Source organism: Anolis sagrei, chromosome 2, assembly GCF_037176765.1.
Source record: "Anolis sagrei isolate rAnoSag1 chromosome 2, rAnoSag1.mat, whole genome shotgun sequence".
Lineage (NCBI taxonomy): Eukaryota > Metazoa > Chordata > Lepidosauria > Squamata > Dactyloidae > Anolis > Anolis sagrei.
In genome coordinates, this window is record NC_090022.1 from 237,638,313 (window position 1) to 237,660,364 (window position 22,052).

At 40.0% G+C, this 22,052-nt stretch overlaps 1 protein-coding gene across 2 annotated transcripts in view; it reads left to right on the forward strand.

Annotated features, from left to right (window-relative positions):
- The window catches only part of C2H5orf63 (chromosome 2 C5orf63 homolog), a 35,306-nt gene extending 16,087 nt beyond the window's left edge, over positions 1–19,219 (forward strand). Inside the window, exons 2-5 of one of the 2 annotated variants that reach the window (XR_010909320.1) lie at positions 3,617–3,725; positions 13,929–13,985; positions 14,901–15,149; positions 15,240–19,219. Coding sequence is in view for 1 of the 2 variants with exons in the window: in XM_060761993.2 (XP_060617976.2) it covers positions 3,617–3,725; positions 13,929–13,985; positions 14,901–15,089 (355 nt within the window). In the remaining variant the exon portion in view is untranslated. Of the gene's footprint in view, positions 1–3,616; positions 3,726–13,928; positions 13,986–14,900; positions 15,169–15,239 lie in introns of those variants that run through there. The other variant, XM_060761993.2, reaches the window with a different exon arrangement.
- The last annotated feature ends 2,833 nt before the right edge of the window (positions 19,220–22,052 follow it).

Consider the following 22,052-nt stretch of genomic DNA (forward strand, 5'->3'; position numbering starts at 1 on the left):
GATTGTCCTTGTTAATTGTATAATGGCACTGAATGTTTGCCATATATGTAAACATTCCATCCAGAGTCTCCTCAGGTAGATAAAGAAGAATATAAATAAAGATTATTATTATTATTTTACTGACACAAAAGCACAGTATGTAACAGCAAACGAGATCTATATGCTGGATTTCGTATCACAAAATCACAAGTCAGACACTTTCCAAATCTCTAGGACTGTGTGATGTATATTCGAATCATGTGCGCAGATCCAAGTAAGGTGGCCTTTTGCAGTTGACAGATCATGATTTTGTCAATGTTTATTGTTTCCAAATGCCAGCTGAGATCTTTTGGTACGGCACCCAGTGCACCAATGACCACTGGGACTACCTGTACTCATTTATGCCAGAGCCTTTGCAGTTCGATTTTGAGGTCTTGATAGCAGCTGAGTTTTTCCTCTTATTTTTCCTCAATGCAGCTGTCACCTGGTATGGTGACATCAATAATCTAGACTTTTTTCTTTTCCACAATCGTGGTGTCTGGTGTATTGTGTTCCAAAACTTTGTCAGTCTGAATTCGAAAGTCCCACAGTATTTTTGCATGTTCATTTTCCACGATCTTAGCAGGTTTATGATCCCACCAATTCTTTGCTGCTGGCATGTGGTACTTGTGACATAACTTCCAGTGAATCATCTGGGCCATAAAAATATTATTATTATTATTATTATTATTATTATTTCACCTTTTTCCTCCACTTTATATCCAACAAGTTGTTTACTTCAACAAGTGAATGTTCCAACGTTTAAAATCTCCAAACCTGTACATAAAGTCTTATCCCTTTCCCTCAGAAATATATTAATAGAATGGTTTCCATTCATCTAAGAATGTGTCCAGTGAGTTATCCTTCAACAACACTATCAGCATTTTCTACACCTATAGAGACCCATGGAACCTAATTAAATTGTGGCTGATTTAAGTCCCACTGATTTCCATGAGGCTGTTCAAAGTACTGTAAGTTTGAGTCCAATATCATCTTCCATCTTCATAATGTACCTTTGATGGGGAAAGGGGGTTAGTATGTTTTGAGTATTTCTGAATACTTACCCAAACTTTGGAGTTCAGACACATCAGTCTTCCCAGTCTGGTGCCCAAACTTGTTGGACAACAATTTATAGAAGGGCATTAGGTTGGAGAAGACTGGAAAACAGCAACAAATCAGCAGAGCTTGGAGAGTTATTTTTAGGAAGATTAAATAAAATGACATGCCGAAGCCATCCATAACCAAGTAGTGTCAAGACACAACTGAGCAATATCAAGACGTGTTGGAGCCATCCATAACTAACCAGTGCTCAGCTGTGGGTGGCTTCAGTATGCCATTAAAGCCATTCTTTTCAAACATAACTTTCCACGTTAGCAATATCTTCCAAGTTTTTATCTTATCAGTCCTAGGGATTTCTGCTAGAGGAGCAGCAAAGGATTATTGGATCATGATCTAATTATGATCTACAATTCCGTTAATCCGATTATGAATTCTATGTGATTGTTAAGCAGTAAATACAGGGTTAGTCAAAATGCATAGGCCAAACATACATACAATTGTATGTATGTTTGGCCTATGCATTTTGACTAACCCTGTATTTCTCATCTGATACATACCCAGGAGCCAGGATTGTGGTTGGACTTTTCACATATACAGATGGTGGGTGGCTCATATTAGCCCTGCAGTCAAATTGTTGAATTCATGCCAATGGAGACGTATATCATAATCCATCATGCAATTAAGTAAAATTGAGTTCAGTAGTAAAAGAAAGGCATGACATAAATGTCGTAGTAATTAAATTATTTAAAAACATCTACTGAAATAGGTGAGCTTAAGACGATTACAATGGACAAGGAAGTGTTATTTCCTCCTGTGCAAACATTCCTGAATGGCATATATGCAAAAAGCACAGTTATTATCATCACACTGGCAACAAAGATTCGCATAATTAAAGCAATTGTGTTCCCTGTAGTAACCTATAGATGTGAGAGCTGGACCATAAGGAAGGCTGAGCAAAGGAAGATAGACACTTTTCAACTGTGGTGCTGGAGGAAAATTCTGAAAGTGCCTTGGACAGCGAGAAGATCAAACCAGTTCATACTCTAGGAAATAATGCCCAACTGCTCACTGGAGGGAAGGATATTTGAAGCAAAGATGAAGTACTTTGGCCACATAATGAGAAGACAGGAAAGCTTGGAGAAGATAATGATGCTTGGGAAAATGGAAGGGAAAAAGAAGAGGGACCTACCAAGGGCAAGATGGATGGATGTTATCCTTGAAGTGACTGGCTTGACCTTGAAGGAGCTGGAGGTGGCAACAGCCGACAGGAGCTCTGGTGTGGGCTGGTCCATGAGGTCAAAAAGAGTCAGAAGTGACTGAACAAATAAACAACAACAAAAAAACGGCAGTTATTATGGTTGGGATACATAGATAATACAACATTACAGCTTGAAAATAATAATAATAATAATAATAATAATAATAATAATAATTTTAAAAACTTTTATTTTTGTACCCCACCTCCACCTCCCCAAAGGGCCTCGGGGAGGCTTACACGGGGCCTGCCTGAACAACACCGTTACAATATAACACACTAAAATCCACAACAGTGTAAAACATAGTAAAAACAATAACATTATAGCCATATATACAAACAAGCATCAAAACCAACAATAGTAAACAATAAAATTAATTTATCTCTAGGGTGGGTGCACTGGTGCAAAAACAATTTAGAGGATACTGCTAGTGAATAAAGTGCATGAGTCATATGGCAGCAGTAAGATGGAGAACAATGTAAGGTAGCATATTATAGCATTGGGTACAACCAATAGTAAAGTGCAAGGAAGAGATTTTGGGCCCTAACTGGGGCCAGCTATCTAAGGTATTGTCTAGACAAAAGCACATGCATAGCTCTCAAAATACCTTTTTAAACATTTCTATAAAATACTTTAAACTACATTTTTCATGCCGGGGGAAAATCTAGCAATGAAATTTTCTGTGTTTTAATTTACTGTTGTTGTTGTTTTGAAGTAAAACCCACAAGGTAATTTGCAAGCTTTTAAGTCACATTACAGAGTTAAATCATCTTGTCTATATTTCACGCTTTGCTGCAGGATGCATTAATTTAACATGTCAGCAAAGTACGGAACTGGTTGTTTATTAAAACAATTTTGAAGAACGACCAACATTTTATGCCAAGCAATGCAGCAAGATTAAGAAAGGTTCAAAGCACAGTACTTTGTATTCTGCTAATACTGGGTAATTCTTAGTGGCATGTGTCTGCTTGAAACAGTGTAATGTATTTATACCAGCGTTTGTGCTGGTGAATTTAAAAGAGGCATTACAGCAAGGAAATGTAATGTACATATTAAGCAGTGTTTCTTGTGCTGTGTTAAATTATGCCTGCCTTGTGGTAAACCCTGTGCTTTTTCCACTCAGTGTTGAGGGAAAAATTGATTTATAATTGCATTTATATTTCAGAGCTTATCATTGGAACATCATTGCGATCTGATGACTGTCTACTGATATATAACTTATGGATGGCAATTAAAACGTACCATGCCTGTGATTGCAGAGGGATGTTTTATTGTCTTGACAGGGCAAAGATGTTCTGGATTCAGGGCCGGACGCGACAGCTGGCAAGACCACTAGGAAGACTGCTGTCTGAAGCAAACAACAATTTACCTGTGTTAACCTTGTTCACAAAGGTAAATAGGCTGTTTTGGGTTTTTTTTAAGTAATTCAGATGGCCCAAAAGACAGATTTGGAAACCACAGTTTTCAATTAGGCATAATTCACTATCAGCAGCTGTTTGCCAATGGGTAGGGTTTTTTTTTTTCCTTAAGAGGATTCAGAGGCAATGAACACACTAATAGCATGAAAGCTTAAAGATTTTATTGGTAAACCACAGAATAAGATTACAATGCTTTCATTCCTTCTGCTGTTGGGAACTCCTTAGAGAATTACAGCAGATGGATCCATGGAGCTAGTTAGCATTTAACACTTTTATTGGCCTCTGTCTACCTCAGTGTTTCTCAACCTTCCTAATGCTGCGACCCCTTAATGCAGTTTCTCATGTTGTGGTGACCCCCAACCATAAGATTATTTTCATTGCTACTTCATAATTGTAATTTTGCTCCTGTTATGAATTGTTATGTAAATATCTGATATGCAGTTTGTATTCTCATTCACTGGACCAAATTTGGCACAAATACCCAATATGCCCAAATTTGAATACTGGTGGGGTTGGGATAGAAGGATTGATTTTGTCATTTGGGAGTTGTAGTTGCTGGGATTTATAGTTCATCTACATTCAAAGGTGGTGAACTCCACCAGCGATGGAATTGGACCAAACTTGGCACACAGAACTCCCATGACCAACAGAAAATACTGGAAGGGTTTGGTGGGCATTGACCTTGGGTTTTGGAGTTGTAGTTCGCCTACATCCAGAGAGCACTGTGGACTCAAACAATGATGGATCTTGATCAAACTTGGCACGAATATTCAATATGTGAACACTGGTGAAGTTCAGGGAAAATAGACCTTGACATTTGGGAGTTGTAGTTACTGGGATTTGTAGTTCACCTACAATCAAAGTGTATTCTGAACTCCACCAACTTTAGAATTGGGCCAAACTTGGCACACAGTACCTCCATACTAACAGAAAATACTGTGTTTTCTGATGGTCTTTGGCAACCCCTCTGATGCCCCCTCGCGACCCCCCCCCCAGGGATCCTGACCCCCAGGTTGAGAAACGCTGCTCTAGATCAAGGGTCCTCAAACTTTTTAAACAGAGGGCCAGTCCCTCAAACTGTTGGAGGGATGGATTATAATTTGAAAAAAAATGAATGAATTCCTATGCACATTGCACATATTTTATTTGTAGTGCAAAACACTTAAAAACAATACAATAATGAAAATGAAGAACAATTTTAACAAATATAAACTTATTAGTATTTCAATGGGAAGTCTGGGCCTGCTTTTGGCTGATGAGATAGGATTGTTGTTGTTGTTGTGTGCTTTCAAGTCGTTTCAGACATAGGTTGACCCTGAGTGAGGGCTGGGTAAATGACCTTGGCGGGCCGTATTCGGCCCGCGGGCCTTAGTTTGAGGACCCCTGCTCTAGACACTGACATCCTGTATACTAATGGTTGGGTTTGAAATAGAATTAGGCCAAATTCCCCACACAGAACTCCCATGACCAACAGAAAATACTGTCTGTGAGGGTCTTTGGCGACCCCTCTGACACCCCCTTGCGACCCCTCTAGGGGTCCCGACCCCCAGGTTGAGAACCACTGGTCTACCTTGTGTACTTACGCATAAGTCTAAAAGATTTAGAAAAAAAATCATCCTAAAAAATCTGGGTCGACCTATCCATAGGTCAGTGTGAGTACTGTACGTTAAATCTCATAGAAAAGGAACTATCCCCTTCTCTAGGTAGAGTGGTGAAAGGCTCATCGTGGGAGTTCTGTGTGCCATATTTGGTTCAGTTCCATCATTGGTGGAGTTTGGAATGCTCTTTGATTGTAGGTGAACTATATATCCCAGTAACTACAACTCGCATATGTCAAGGTCTGTTTTCCCCCATGAGCGCCTCAAGAGCACCCCTGGGCAAAATCAACTATGCTGCAAATGCTTACTTTGCGTAATGGGTTGAGCCGCCCCTGCATTTAAGGCACCAAAAAGTGTGTTGGCCAGTGTTATTTATATATTAAAATATTCATGCCCAACTCTATCTCATGGTATCTCAGGATTGCAAAACCTAGGGGAAGTGTTAGTTGGCAGCATTTTTAAAAAAGAGAGCAATAACCATCTTCACATTCTCCAATGGCTCTCAACCTTCGTAATGCCATGACCCCTTAATACAGTTCCTCATGTTGTAATGACCCCTAACCATAAAATTATTTTTGTTGCTATTTCATAACTGTAATTTTGCTACTGATGTGAATCGTCATGTAAATATCTGATATTCAGGATATATTTTCATTCATTGGACGAAATTTCGTACAGATAACCTGTATGCCCAAATCTGAATACTGGTGGAGTTGGGTGGGGGGTTGATTTTGTTATTTGGGAGTTGTAGTTCCTGGGATATATAGTTCACCTACTGAACTCCAGTAGGTGAACTATAAATTTTGAACTCCACCAATGGTGGAATTGAACCAAATTTGGCACACAGAACACCCATGACCAACAGAAAATATTGGAAGGGTTTGGTTGGCTTTAACCTTGAGTTTTGGAATTGTAGTTCACCTACATCTAGAGAGCACTGTGGATTCAAACAATAATTGATCTGAACCAAACTTGGCACGAATAGTCAATATGCCCAAATCCGAACACTGGTGGAGACCTTGACATTTGGGAGTTGTGGTTTCTGGGATTTATAGTTCACCTACAATCAAAGAGCATTCAGAACACCAACAATACAATTGGGCCAAACACAGAACCTCCATGACCAACAGAAAATACTGTGTTTTCTGATGTCTTTGACAACCCTTCTGACACCCCCTTGCGGCCCCTCCAGAAGTCCCGACCCCCAGGTTGAGAAACGCTGCTCTAGCACTTCCCTTGGACTGTTCACCATCTACCAGTTTCAGTAGAATGACTCATTGGATTAATGGCATGGATCCTCCACCTTCAGAGAAATATTTCAAATTGTGTCGAGAATTTTTGAAAAAGAAGAAAGTACACATTGGACACTAAGCATAATTGATCCCAGAGAATGAATGGCAGATTTGACCCTGAATATTTTGTTTAGCTAATGTGATCCAATTAAGCCAAGTCAAGGCATTATCAGGTATATTGTTCAAAGCCATTTCTTTCTACGTGGCAGCATTAAAGTTTCAGGTCTGTCTCTGCCAGCTGCCTGTGCAGTTGATAATCCAAAAGTCAATGAGGTGGTGAATAAGCAGGATTACTTTTAGAGGTTAATAATTGGGTAGGAGAAAAGTCTTTTGTGATGCTTTAGCGCATGCTGGGTTGTAGCAGTTTGAAATTTTAAAAGCAAATTGTCACCAACAAACTGGAAAGGGTATTCGAAAGCGGCCTCTCTTCTTAATTGCAAATCCATATGAATCTATGATCCAGGGTTTGGGTTTTTTCAAAAAAAGGAGAACATTGAGAATTACTGGCAATTTTTGAATGAAATTATCTCCCTTCTTTTAATAGCTTTCATTTTGTTTTCTCAGCTTGGATCCACTCAGCAGAGCCTCGGTTATGTTTTTAAGTGAAAAGTGTGGCATGAGAATGCACAGAAGGAATAAATCAGCCATTTCACATTCTTGATGCCCAGCAGGACTGAATGTTTGTTCTGTAGGAAATTCAGCTTTCCATTTGCAGTGCAAGCAACTGAAAAATCTCGGGAGGGCATTACCTTTTAGGAAATCTTCTTTAGTGTCCCATCAAAGCAGCTTAAAGCTAGGCTGCTAAGCATCTTATTAGTAAGAGTATTATTTTAGGAGAGGGGTTCTTGCTGGAGCGGCATCCCTGTTTTGAGAGTATTCTGAGTATGTAGCTTAGCATTTTGTAGTGAAAATGGAAAGGGGGAGAAGGACTATGTTTCCTACCTTTATATTTTTGGAATATGAACTGTTCTAAATATTTAAATAATCCATTTTTTCAATAAATGCCTTATTTTTTCAGAACTCAGAAACAGGTCAAATCCACCCACTCTAGCTACATAAGGATTTGACCTGTTTCTGAGTTCGAAAAAGAATAAGGCAGTCTCCGTGTATTAAAAAAATTAAAATATATTTATATGCCATTTTATAGCATGAGGCCCCCTGGTGACACAGCAGATTAAACTTCTGAGCTGCTGAACTTGCTGACCAAAAGGTTGACAGTTCGAATCTGGGGAGCAGGGTGAGCTCCTGCTGTTAGGCCCAGCTTCTGCCAACTTATCAGTTTGAAAACATGCAAATGAGAGTAGATCAATAGGCAGGGAGGTAACAGCACTCTATGCAATCATGCTAGCCACGTGACCTTGGAGGTGTCTACGGACAACGCCGGCTCTTTAGCTTAGAAATTGAGATTTATTTATTTATTATTATTTATTTATGGCATTTGTAGCCCACCTTTCTCAACCTTACAGTGACTCAAGGTGGCTTACAGAATTGGCAGAATTTGATGCCATACATTCAACCTAATATTATAAAAAAAAACATATAAAAACCATTAAAAGCATAAATTACCAGTGTCATCCTGTTAAAATCATTATCCAGCAGCATAGTCTAGCCATTCCATGTTCATTCTTCTTATTTCATAATTATTTATTCCACTGCATTTCCAAATGCACCACACTCCAGAGTCGGACATGACTAGACTTAATGTCAGGGGAAACCTTTACCTTTACCTTTATAGCATGGGATCTCACTGTGGCAAAACATAAGGAAGTTTTCTGTGGTCACAATCAGCCATTGTCTCATTGGAGATTCTGGAAATTGTGGTCCAAAACAACTTTTTCTTCAAGTTAACCATACATAATAATCCCAGGTTCAGTCCCACTAAATCAAGTTTGAGGAGCACTTGGGCCTCCAGAATTTGTGGATTACAGATGCCATAACCTTGTACCATGGCCATGTTGGCTGGGGCTTCTGGTATTTGAAGCCCAAAACACCTGGAAGAGCAATGCTTCAAGGTGCTGGTGTATCTGTGCTAATTGGATCAATTAGCTGCTAATGGGAAGACCTCTGCTGAAGACCCCAAAGTTATGATAACAAAAAGAACAAATAATCCATGACTGGATGGACCATGGATCTTTCCTAATACAAATCAGTGTTACCTGATACAAGGCAGCTATTTCTATCCCTCTGATATTTATTTATTTGTTTGTTTGTTTGAAACATATTCCACCTTTCTCACTCTGAAGGGGACTTAGGGTGGAGCACAATATTCAATGCCGGGACATTAATAGACTGTACACATATTTTATTTATTTATTTATTTGCTATACTTGTATACCGCCGTTTCTCAGCCTAGCCGGCGACTCAACGCGGTTTACAACAACTTATAACAAACAACAGTATACAGTTTAAAAGCATAAAAACACGATCCACAATACATATATCAATAAAACAATCCAATTCATCTCTTGACTAAAATCGCGATCCAGTTTCGTCGTCCAAATTGCCAGTCCTTCAATCATTACACTTATTGCACTGAGTTAACCGAACGCCTGCTCGAACATCCAGGTTTTTAGTCTTTTCCGGAAAACCATCAATGAGGGGGCTGATCTTACCTCCATGGGGAGGGCGTTCCATAGCCGCGGGGCCACCACAGAAAAGGCCCTGTCTCTCGTCCCCGCCAGCCGCACCTGTGAAGCAGGCGGGATAGAGAGCAGGGCCCCCCCAGAAGATCTTAGGGTCCTGGTGGGCTGATAGGCTGAGATACGTTTGGATAGGTAAGTTGGGCCAGAACCGTTTAGGGCTTTAAAGGCCAGCGCCAACACTTTGAATTGAGCCCGGTAGCAGATCGGCAGCCAGTGGAGCTGGTGCAGCAGAGGAGTTAGTATCATGGCTGCCGAGCATTGGACTAATTGGAGCTTCCGGGCCATCTTCAAAGGCAACCCCACGTAGAGAGCGTTGCAGTAGTCTAAACGGGATGTAACCAGAGCGTGGACTACCGTGGCCAAGTCAGACTTCCCAAGGTACGGGCGCAGTTGGCGCACGAGTTTTAACTGTGCGAATGCTCCCCTGGTCACCGCTGAAACCTGGGGTTCCAGGCTCAACGATGAATCCAGGATCACACCCAAACTGCGAACCTGTGTCTTCAGGGGGAGTGCGACCCCATCCAACACAGGCTGTAACCCTATACCCTATTCGGCCTTACGACTGGCCAGAAGTACCTGTCTTGTCTTGATATATACAGTATATAAACATTAAAATCAATTATATATACAGTATATAAACATTAAAATCAATTATCTCAACTTTGAACTCCACTGTTTATATCATCTCAAATATGATTGGCATGGTAAAGTTTCCTATTGCTGCCTTATTGTACTCTCCCAAAGGCTTGGTCCCACAGCCAAGTTTTTATCATCAACCAGCATACAATGAATGTGCAATGGCTGTAGGGGAAGGGACTCTTTTTAATGCCCCCCCCCCCCCTAGATTATTCTTGTCATATGATGCAATGAAACAGGAATTCCAGTTCCATCAATTAGAACAATTTGGAAATTGTTTAAGGACTGTTTCCGGCTTTGTATAGCAGACAAAACTTCAGTTCATCTGATGAATACCATCAAATGGAACTCTCTGCCCCGGAGTGTGATGGAGGCTCCTTCTTTGGAGGTTTTTAAACAGAGGCTAGATGGCCATCTGTCAGGGGTGCTTTGAATGCAATATTCCTGTTTCTTGGCCTGGGGTTGGACTGGATGGCCCATGAGGTCTCTTCCAACTCTATGATTCTATGATTAAGACTGGACAGGAGAGACACATCTGCAAACATGTGGTAGGCATGTGCCAAGAAATTTAGACCAGTGTAACTCTCCAATGTCCTAAGATGGACATTATCCTTTCTAAGATAGCCTTTTGTACATGTAATACACTATTGTGATTATATTTATATGGTGCCATCAATGGGCATGATAGTTTGCAAGTAAAACAACAAAAAACAGTGGGTCATTGCCAAAGGTATACAATGTAAAATATATGTGCATACAATCAGCTCTCCACTATGCTGGGGATAGGGACAAAGGATCACAATGAAAGCGTAAAACTGTCAATAAAGAGATTGGGGGGTTTTACCCGCACAAAAACAGCTCTCTAGAAACCTCTAGGTCTTCCAGTATGACCATAGAGTCACACTGGAGGTCCTAGAGATTTTTAAAGGTAATATTTTAATCAAAACAATGAATAATAAAATCTGCAAAAGTCAAAACCCTACTTTTTCATGTCAGGAGTGGCTTGAGAAACTGCAAGTTGTTTCTGGTGTGAGAGAATTGGCCGTTTGCAAGGACGTTGCCCAGGGGATGCCTGGATGTTTTGATGTTTTACCATCCTTGTGGGAGGCTTCTTTCATGTTCCCTGCATGGGGAGCTGGAGCTGACAGAGGGAGCTCATCCATGCTCTTCCCAGATGCAAACCCCCGACCTGTTGGTCTTCAGTCCTGTAGGCACAAGGGTTTAACCCATCACACCACTGGGGGCTCCTAAAACGCTAAATGTGGAGGGATGATTGTATACACATAGAGAGGGCAGGAAAAAGAATAAAGTGGAAAATTATGCAGTATAATTATAAAAAAAACAGTCATCTAGATAAAATACAAAGAATATTATGTAAAGCAAACTGACAAATGATCAAAATATACAAGATTACACAACAATATTAAAAAAAAATTCCAAGGTTAAAAACAATGGAGGAAGGAACAATCAGCACATGTTCAGGGAGAGAGAAAGGATGAAGCCAAGCAAAAAAGGAAGAAATTTTTTGTTGATGGGAAGTCTAAAGTTCCCCGAAACACAGGTCTCAAAAAGGCTGGTAAAAAATAAGGGGTGAAAGAAAGGGTGGAACTAGGTTGTGAAGGACTTTGACTCTTACAATAAGAAGCTCCTGCAGAATCCAAGAAGGAATGAGTAACCTGTGAAAAGATGTCAAAAATGGGATACCATGATCAAAACAGCAAGCCAAAAAGATAGTCTTAACAGCAAAAAATTGAATGGAAACCAGGGGACTAAGGTGAGATAATGGAAGGCCAGACAAAAGTAGATTGCAGTAATAAAGACAGGAGATGACTATGACATGAACTAAGGTCTTAGCAGAGGGAGCAGGTTTTGGCAGTATTATAGAGGAAAAATTGACATGACTTTGCTACAGCCTCCAACAAAACACAAAGGAGAGTCAGAAATAAAGGCAGGGCCATGTGCTTCCTTCACAGGATAAATGAGAACATTATTAAAAGTGGTGGAAAAATATCTTTGACTATCCTTGAAGATACAGGCAGTCCCAAGGCTAAAAACAAGATAGGTTCTGTAGATTTGTTCTTATGTTGAATTTGTTTGTACGTCGGAACAGGTACATTTTAAAGTGTAACTCCCTATCTATCTATTTATCTATCTTTGAATAGCATAGGAAAGGGTTAGGTTTCTTTTGCCCTCTGTTCCCTTGTTCAGATGGTTTCACCACACTTTCTGTTCCCGTGACAACTGGATTTTGAAAAATGTGGTTTGTTGTGGAAAGAAGGATTGGTGTTAAAGCTTCAGTGGAGACACCTTCCCCCCATGATAATAACTCCCTTTCTAAGGGTAATAATTTCCCTTCCTAAGGGTAAAGTTCTCTCACGTCTTGTTGTCTCACCCCTGTTATTAACTATGAGTCATCTTTAAGTCAGATGTTTGTATCTCGGGGACTGCATGTCGGTCTCTGTGAAAGACTCCTGAGCAAAAAGTGGCTCAGGAGATGTTTTCTGTTGGGCTTTGATCAGGGAGAGAGGGACATTGCTCTCGTCTTCTACACACAGTAAGCGCTGCCTTCATTGACCAAAGCATTATCACCTCTCAGCATTATCACCATTCAGCATACAAATGTGTCCTGAACTGGCAGCTGGTGATTCTGACCATAGAATAGTGTTCTCCATGCTCACAGGCTCACATGGAGGCTCAGGTAGCCCATCTGGCATACAGCTCTAACATTTTGTTGCCACCTCTCAACATCTGTTGCCTGAAGCAATTGCCTCATTTTATCTGCTGTTCAGATAAATAGCCTGCTGTGTCTCACATATGTTAAAAGGCAAAAACAGATATGCATTTGTTATTTGATGTGTGCCTGGTTCAGCTCCTACAATTTCTTTCTTTCTTTCTTTCTTTCTTTCTTTCTTTCTTTCTTTCTTTTTATCCCACCTTATTCCCAGCATTGAGTCAAGACACCGAGGGAAGCTGCCATTGGCCCCACAGCCCTGGCATTTATTTCAATACCTTTAGTGGGATGAGGAAAAAATAAGAGCCATTTCCTCATGCAATACGGGATAGTAACCGATGTGCATTTGAGATCTTGCATGAATGTCTCCTATAGTTGGGAAAGCACCCTTACAGTCAATGCATAATAAACCTCTGCCCGTGTTAGCTATTGTTTTTTGTGGCAGCTGTCTGCTCATGGTGAGTGTGCAGACTCAGAACTGGATATGTTGTGCCACTCTATCCATTTGCTCTTCCTCTGGTGCAGCTACACTATGACTGCCATTGTAATCAAATCCACAAAAATTAAATTCGCAAATGTGGAGAGCTGACTGTAGTTCACTTTAACTGTTCTGTTTCTGTCCTGTGGAAATTGGAATTGGCGGTTTAGAGCAAGACATTTGTGATTCGCATAAGGGACATTTTAACATTCTCAACGAGGGTGTTTTAGTTCTTCTCCAAACTACAAAACCTAGGGTTCCATAGAGCAGAACCATGACAGTTAAAGTAGAATAACAGTGCTCTAATAGTTTTGTTTGAATGGGTCCCAGGAAAGAAATCATTGTACCAAATGGGCACCAATATGTTCAGGCCAGCACATTAAGAAAGAAAATGGCAATCCATCATGCTGGGTAGACTGAGGCCACTTCCACACAGCTGAATAAGATCCCACATTATCTGCTTTGACTGGAATATATGGCAGTATGGATTCAGGTAACCCAGTTCAAACCAGATATTGTATTTTCTACCTTGATATCCTGGGATATAGGGCTGTGTGGAAGAATCGTTAGAAACACAGAGCTATTTCACTTTGATTGTGGTATAATGCAGATCAGGCAGTGCAACTGGGCCAGTCACTGTTTCCCTGATATCGTATTCCTCTGTTCAGTACTACTGAACCCAGTTATTTAAATGTAGTATGGTGTGAACATCATGATATCTGCATTCTTAGCAAAAGGAGCATCACAAGCCCTACTACTTCTTTTTAATTACTCTCTGGTTTTTTTCTGCCCTTCTTAAGAATCCATGCCCCTTGTGCGATGAAGCCAAAGCTGTTCTGGAGCCATACAAACACAAGGTAATATCCCATGAAAATGTATTTATTTGAACACCGCAGCATAATTTAGCATTTGGTACAGAGTTTTGATTTTATTTGCATCTATTGCTCTCTCTTCCACAATGTCTTAATAAGTTGTCATATCCTATTTCAATAAAACAAAAATCCAAAAAGGCTTTTTGATTCAGCTGAAATTCACACCAAAATAGGACAACTTTTTTTATTGCTGAGAAAACCCTCCCAGCCGAGTGTTGTGTCACCTTGCATTATCACCTGCATCAAAGAGGCTTGCTGGAGAAATAGTAAATCAGCGTTGGTTCAACTCAGCCTTTTGTTTATGATATGGGTACTTTGCAGCAACCCCCAATGCTACATCTTCATATTTCCCAATTTTCTCTTACATTTTAAAAAAATTGGCTTGAAATTTCAGGTGGAAGTTTTGCCTCTTTTTTTTGCACCCCTCCCTCACTCCACTGTTTCAGGGGGCCCACTTGTTCAGTAAAAGCAAAACACGAAGAACATAAACATGATATTCCATACAGCATTAAACTGCTGAGCTGCTAAACTTGCTGACCGAAAGGTCAGTGGTTTGATTTTGGGGAGCACGGTGAGCTCCCGCTGTTAGGCCCAGCTTCTGCCAATCTAGCAATTTGAAAACATGCAAATATGAGAACTTGGAGGCATCTACGGACAATGCCGGCTCTTCAGCTTAGAAATGGAGATGATCACAACCCCCCAGAGTCGGACACAACTAGATTCAATGTCAGGGAAAAACCTTAACCTTTACCTAAGCCAAGTGTACCCATCTGGAAAAATACCAACTCTAAACTGTGATCTGAAACATATTTTGTCATCTCAATTGTATCTGTCCAGTATTCTCAGCAAGCATCCTCAGCTTTTGACTACAAGCTATTAATCCTTTGTTGTCTTGAACAGTTTCTTTTGCAGGAAGTAGACATAACCCTTCCAGATCACTCATCCTGGTTTGAAAAATATAAGTATGACATACCTGTCTTTCACTTGAATGGACAATTTCTAATGAAGCATCGAGTGGATATCAAAGAACTGGAAAAGCGGTTGTTAGCCCTCGAGTTTCAACCAATAAAGAAAAATGAAGGCATTTAACTGTGGACTGAGAAGGCAGGCAATAAACAATTGTGTAGTACTTTCTTAACAAATAAAATTGTGAGTTTTTTGAAATGCATTATACGTGTTTAACTCTGTTTTTAATACTGATAAAGCCCTTCAGACTGATGCACACTTTACTCCTTTTAGATTCATAGAGGGACCACAAGAGCCATATCCAGCCCAACCCCATTCTGCCATCTCATTTAAAGCATTCCCAAAAGATGACCATCCAACCTCTGTTTGATCTCCAGAAAAGAAGAGTCCAACACCTTCTGAGGCAATCTGTTTCACTGTCAAACAACTCTTACCATCAATAAGTTCTTCCTGATATATTGGTAGGCTCTCATTTGTTGTAAATTTAATCCATCGGTCCATGTTCGAGTCTTCAGAGCAGCAGAAGACAAACCCATTCCATCTTGAGAGGCTGCAATACTTACTTTAGAGGAAGCCTCACTGAACTCAATTGGATTTAGCTCTGAATAGGCATGTAGGCTTTGTAAGAGTGATGATGTGACCTTTTAATCTGTGAAAAAAGCTGTTTCTCGCTGACACATTTGGCTCCATAGTGCTATCATGCCCTTCATGGTAATAAAGAAATCAGACACCTCTTTGCTCATAGGGATCTTACAGTGCAACTTCTCACAGCCAAAGTAGAGAAAATACTTAATAACCCCTTCACGCTACATGATTACAATGCTATGATTCCAATTCACCTGCCATGGCCGCATCCTGTGGAATTCTGAGATTTGTAATTTGGTGAGACATAGAGCTCTCTGGTTAGGAATCCTAAACATCCACAAATTGAAATCATTGGATTCCACAGGATGTTTCTCTGGCAATTAACGTTAGGTCATAGTGCAATAATAGTGGAGTATTAAATGGCCCCTATAACTTGTTAGGGCATGTAAAAATCAATTGGTGGGTGTGTTAACTAAAAATGCAAAGCACTAAGCTGATGGGTTGGACAACGCCCACAAGGCTAGCTGAGCCTGGGAGTTTTGGCAACAGTTACATTTTTAGGCTTTAGCTATGCAGGACCTAGCAGAGAGACAGTTCTTGCTGCATGAGTTGCTGGAAGGAGATCTTCCACATCAACACCTGAAGACCATTTGAATCTCTCTCAAACGACATTGTGTGAGTCAACGCAAGTGTTCACATGACTGTATATATGTTGCTCTGCATTACAAAGCATAAACTCCTTATTCTTTACTGGCATATTCTCTTTCTCTTGCAAGATAGTGTATGGACTGGTAAAAACATAAACTACATGTGATTTTTATTCTGACACATAGCTCAGGTGGACAAAATCAGACAGAGCATTAAAATCTACACAATTACAGGCATTTGCTGGGGAAAAAAAGATCAAAGTCCTTTGGGCTGTTACTGATACCAGACACATCAGACCAGCAGTATTTTAGTCAAGCTGAATCTGTGTAAAACCAGTTGTGCCTAAAATTAAATGGAAAGTGTTTCTCTGTGGCAGCATTCCTTTCTTTTTTTAAAAAAAACTGATTATTAAACACTGAAATTTTATTGTAAGTCTGCAAGCATAAGATAGTAGATATTTTTCCCCTTAAGCCAAAGTTATATACCTTTAAGAGAAGTATGCATGATCACACAATTCTCTGCAGTGGTAAGGGATGTTCACATCCTTCTTTTAAATTGCCACTGGAGGCAGGCTACATGCTTTTTCAAATGCTGTTGAAATAGTGTTTTGGCCTAGGGTTCTTTTGGGATTATTAAACAAGAGGACAGCCAATTAAACAACTGAAAAATGAGGACCTCCTAGAACAAGGCAAATGGGTTTTTCTTGGATTTCCTTGGCTTGGGCGGTTTCCAAGGTGGGGACCACATCCACTCACCAGGCCCCCAGCGGGTTATATCTGCATTGCAACACCATTTTTGTCGCCTACTCCCTAGATTTTGGAAATTCACCTCCCACATTTCATAGCTGGAAGCACCCCAAAGCCTTGGAAGGAAAGTTGGGTATTTCCCATTCTTCCTGGCTGCAGATGATGACTTCTAGTTTTAAAAAGATCTCCACTAACCAGGACTCTCAGAAATTTGGCTTGCCAGTTGTAGAGTAAGAGCCAATATAGCATACTAGTTTGTGTTGGAAATAGCAACCTTCTTCAAGTCTCCACTAGTAATTTGTTTATATATGATTCTGTTTTTGTTTACTGTATTGTATATGTATGTTTTGGTATGTAGCGTTCCCTTTTTGTTTCTTGATGTTAGAGAGGCTGTAGATCATGTGATCAGATCTGGGATTATTTTGAGAACAGACTCCATTTTAGAAGTGTGTGTTTACAGCACAAGCAGTACAGTACAGTTAGTAGAAACAGAATGCTTTCGAGAAGAGACTCCATTAGACTTTCTGACCAAAGAGATGCTTTGGACATTGAACTGTTGAGTGCAAGAAAGATGGCCTGTGTTACCTACACAGAGAAACTACTTTAAATCTATCTGTAACTGGATTGATATGCAAAGTACCTGTGTGCTGAATACATGAAGTTTCTGAGTAAACCAACTATATTACTTTTAAAGAAGTATAGTTATTTTGGTCTCTTGAGAGCATGATTTAAAAGCAAATAAATTGGAAGAGTAGATGTTTTTGGGCAACTGAAAAGAACCCTTCTCAAACTCTGCTATATATGTTTTTTTCTGCATTGGCATATCTTTGTCCCTAACTGGCCTAACAGTTGGGAAGTCTGACTTGGCAACAGTAGTCCACGCTCTGGTTACATCCCGTTTAGACTACTGCAACGCTCTCTACATGGGGTTGCCTTTGAAGACAGCTCGGAAGCTCCAACTAGTCCAACGCTCGGCAGCCATGATTTTAACAGGAGCGGAGCGCAGGGAGCATATAACTCCCCTGTTGTGCCAACTCCACTGGCTACCGATCTGCTACCGGGCTGAATTCAAAGTGCTGGCGTTGGCCTTTAAAGCCCTAAACAGTTCCGGCCCAAGCTACCTATCTGACCGCATCTCTGCCTATGAACCCACCAGGACTTTGAGATCTTCTGGGGAGACCTTGCTCTCGATCCCGCCTGCTTCTCAAGCTCGGCTGGCGGAGACGAGAGATAGGGCCTTCTCGGTGGTGGCTCCTCGGCTGTGGAACGCCCTTCCTACGGACATTAGACTAGCACCATCTCTAATGGTATTCCGCAAAAAGGTGAAGACCTGGCTGTTTGAGCAGGCGTTCGAATAATTAGTGCAATGATTGGTTAACACTGGAATGGAACAATGGATGACGAATCTGGAACATGTTTTTGATGATGAGACGACAGTGAATGAGTATTGTAGTAACTGTTTATTAATTGTGTAATGTGTTAGGTTGTTAATTGTTTCTATACTGTAGCACTGAATTTTTGCTGTTCGTATTTGTTGTGAACCGCTGTGAGTCGCCTTCGGGCTGAGATCAGTGGTATATAAGTAAGGTAAATAAATAAATAATAAATAATAACAGTTCAAAGAGATATATAGCATTTTAGTTTAACAGCTGAAAAACCTGATTGCCTTGCATGAATACTAATGGATATTTTACCACTAAGGAGAAGGTTGACTCAAGCGAGTTTTTACCTCTTCTTAGGAAGATTCCTGGTTTTCCCAAATTGTTATGGATGCCTTTCCAAAAGGTTATATGACCAGTGGTTTTCCAAAAGGTTATGATCTGTAACAAGGTCATGCCTTTCCTAAAGTTTGAGTACTGGACTAAAACTCTTAAGGGGCAAGGCTTCAAATTCCCTCCCAACCACAGAGCCTAACTTGGTTACCTTAAGCAAGGCTCAAGCAAATGCTCTCTGAACAAATAATGCCAAGAAAACCCCATGATACGTTTGCTTTAGGGTTGCCAGAAGTTAAATATGACTTGAATGCACACAACAACAATGGAGAGAAGAGAGTGGATACTGAACATGGAATTGCCAGATGATGCTATTGAAAAATGACTTTAACAGGACAGCACTGATGATTATTCATTTTAATGGTTTTTATATTTTTTTATATTGCTATGCTGATCGTTTTAATTGTATTTTATGAATGTATGGCATCGAATTGTTGCCAATGTGTAACCTGCCCTGAGTCGCCTTAGGGCTATAAATAAATAAATAAATACTCCTGTCCTAGATGCTTTTTGCATTTTTCCTCTTTCAATTCTGTGTAATTGTTCTTCCACTAGAAGCCTTTATTAATGTGCTTGTGCATCATTACATATCCTATAAGCGCTACTATGAGGTCGCCCCGTGAGAAAGCTCCGGATGTGGTTTGTTTTACTCCCATGAAAATGTAGACAGAATGAGTTAAGAGGTTATCACAATCAGACTAAGTGCACTTACTTGGAATAAAAGACAGAAATGCTGTACACAGTGATATTCAAACTGGACAGCTCCCACAGCTAACACAATTGAGAGAAAGCTTTTTTTATAATCTCTTCTAAAGGAAACTGTTTGAAGGACTCCCTCTTTCCTAGGCAACGCAAGGGTATTTTTAAAAGGGATAATTATTCATCAATGCTGAAATATTTCAATAGTCAACTTCATTGTTAGCTCTCTATAAAGAACTTTAACAAAAATGAAACCTTGCTAAATGTAAACTAATGTTCCCTTCGACTCCTTCATCCAAATTATTTATTATTTGATAGTTCTGGTTGCTTTGATTACAATTTGTATTCTACATATTTAGAACTTTGAACAACTAAGGGACAATACAGTTGTAGATGCTTTCATCTTAAAAACTGTCCTATGCTGTGTGAGAGAATAATAATAGTTGTTGTTGTTGTTGTTGTTGTTGTTGTTGTTATTATTATTATTTCTTACCCACCTTTCCTCATGGCTCAAGGTGGGTTACAGAATAATTAAAACACATACACATTGTAAAAAAATACCACAAATACACAAATTAAAATGTATTTTATAAAAGGTACATATTAAAATGTTTTTTAATATAAATGATTTTAACATACACAAACCTTGGCAAAAAGCGAGAAATGAAGTCTTGTCCAGAACACAATTAGGTGGCAGCAACTGGAGATGTGTAATTAGTGAACTTTGATGCAATAGTTAATAGGCTTGAGCCTGGATCTATTTTTAACCATTTTCTTCGGCCAATCTGGCTTCTTTGGTTTATTCGGATGCCCAAAATGGCAAGGGCCCAGCCACCATGGATTCCTGTCCATAACGAGACCATGTGGCAGACGATCTTGGCTCCTTCTTCCCTATTCAGCATCACAGTTTAATCTTTTTGGTTTTCATTTATTCTCTTGATTCTTTTTATTTAGTGCAACTGACTGGGAGTTGGGGATAGTGTGTGCGCGTTTGGAGGCTTGGGAGTCACCCTTTTAGCTTTTTTCCCTTCCCTTGCTCTCCTTCAAATACTTCTAAAAGATTATTATTATTATTATTATTATTATTATTATTATTAATTCCAGCAAACAAAAAGAAAACCTCATTCTCTGAAAACTACTACCACCTACCTCTCCTCTAGAATGCAAAATAGAAACAGCTCTAAGGAAGCATTAAACTCTAAGCAGAAAGAAGATTGAAGAGTACCAAGAAAAAAAGAGGGATTTTAAAAGGAAACCCAGGAAGATAGATCCAGATAAATCACTCTTTCTTTCCTGGGTCTCCTTAAAATGCCTTGGAAAGAGTGTGTGGCGTAGTGCAGGATCCCAGGAAAGAAAGTGTGTGCCTGCCTGCAGGATCTCTCCTTTACAGTAGAAACAGCTTTAACAAGCATTAAACCCGGTCTCCTCGACAGACAGAAGGGAAAAGATCTCAGAAAGAGTGATATCTTTAATGCTTTTAATCCAGGTCTTAATGAAGGATATGGAAGGGGAGCCTGTGGGAAGTCACCCTCATAATGGGCCAGATAGAGTGCTTCCTTAACCCCTTTGCTGACACCCAGGCTCCCTTGAAGGGGAAAAAAGGAAAGGGTGACAGGAATGGAAATGGGAGCCATATAACTTCCCCGTTGCTACTATTGGGCCAATGTAGCCACATTTATCAGCTACAGACCAAAAAACACTATCCAGCTACCTACCTGTTTTCGGGAAGCTCATGAAAATGGATACAGAGGTCTACCAGAATCCAGCCAGTAGAAATAGATCGAGGTTCAGCCAAAATGCACAAGCCTAATAGTAAACATCACAAATTACAAATATCTCAGATAACAAGAGAGTTTGATGTGTCTGTTTGATTCCTTGCTCAGCCGTGGAAAGCCACTGGGTGACCTTGGGCAAGTCACATTCTCTCAGACTCAGAGGAAGTCAAAGGCAGACCTCCTCCATACAAATCTTACCAACAAAATACCATGATAGGGTCGGAAAATACTTGGAAGGCACATAACAACAAATATAGCCAATCTTAAACTACAATTGTCACATTTTCAAAAAAAACCCTATCTAAAATCACAAATAACAGATAATGTGCTGAAATACAATGAAACAAGACTGAGAAGCAGCCATTAACGATGCATTAAATGCCGGCTTTCCTCTGAAAAGATTGCTAAAACAGATATTTGTTTGGCACTCAAAGAAAAATGTATAAAACATTACTAGATGTGTGATAGAAGGGAATTTTATAACGGAATAGTGCTAGCAGTAGTACACTTTAGTACTATGTAGTTGCTGGAAATGCACAAGAGAAAAGGGGTTAACATGCACATGCCCTGCATGTCTGCTGCTCAAAGGCATCTTCTCAATACTATTTTGATCTTGACTGTGGTGGCTTCCATGCTCGTGGATCAGTGGATGTTGATATGCATGTCAATAATTGCTCAAGGTGCTCAATCCAACCCCCTAATACATTTGACATATCAGATAGGCAATTTTTTCAAAGAAAAGACTAAAAAATGCAGAACAGATTCAGCATGCCACAGATATACACCCAAGAGCTACCTTGTTCAAGATATTCAGTCTGATTGGGTCCCACTGGGATTTGGTTCCAGGATTCTGTGGGTGCT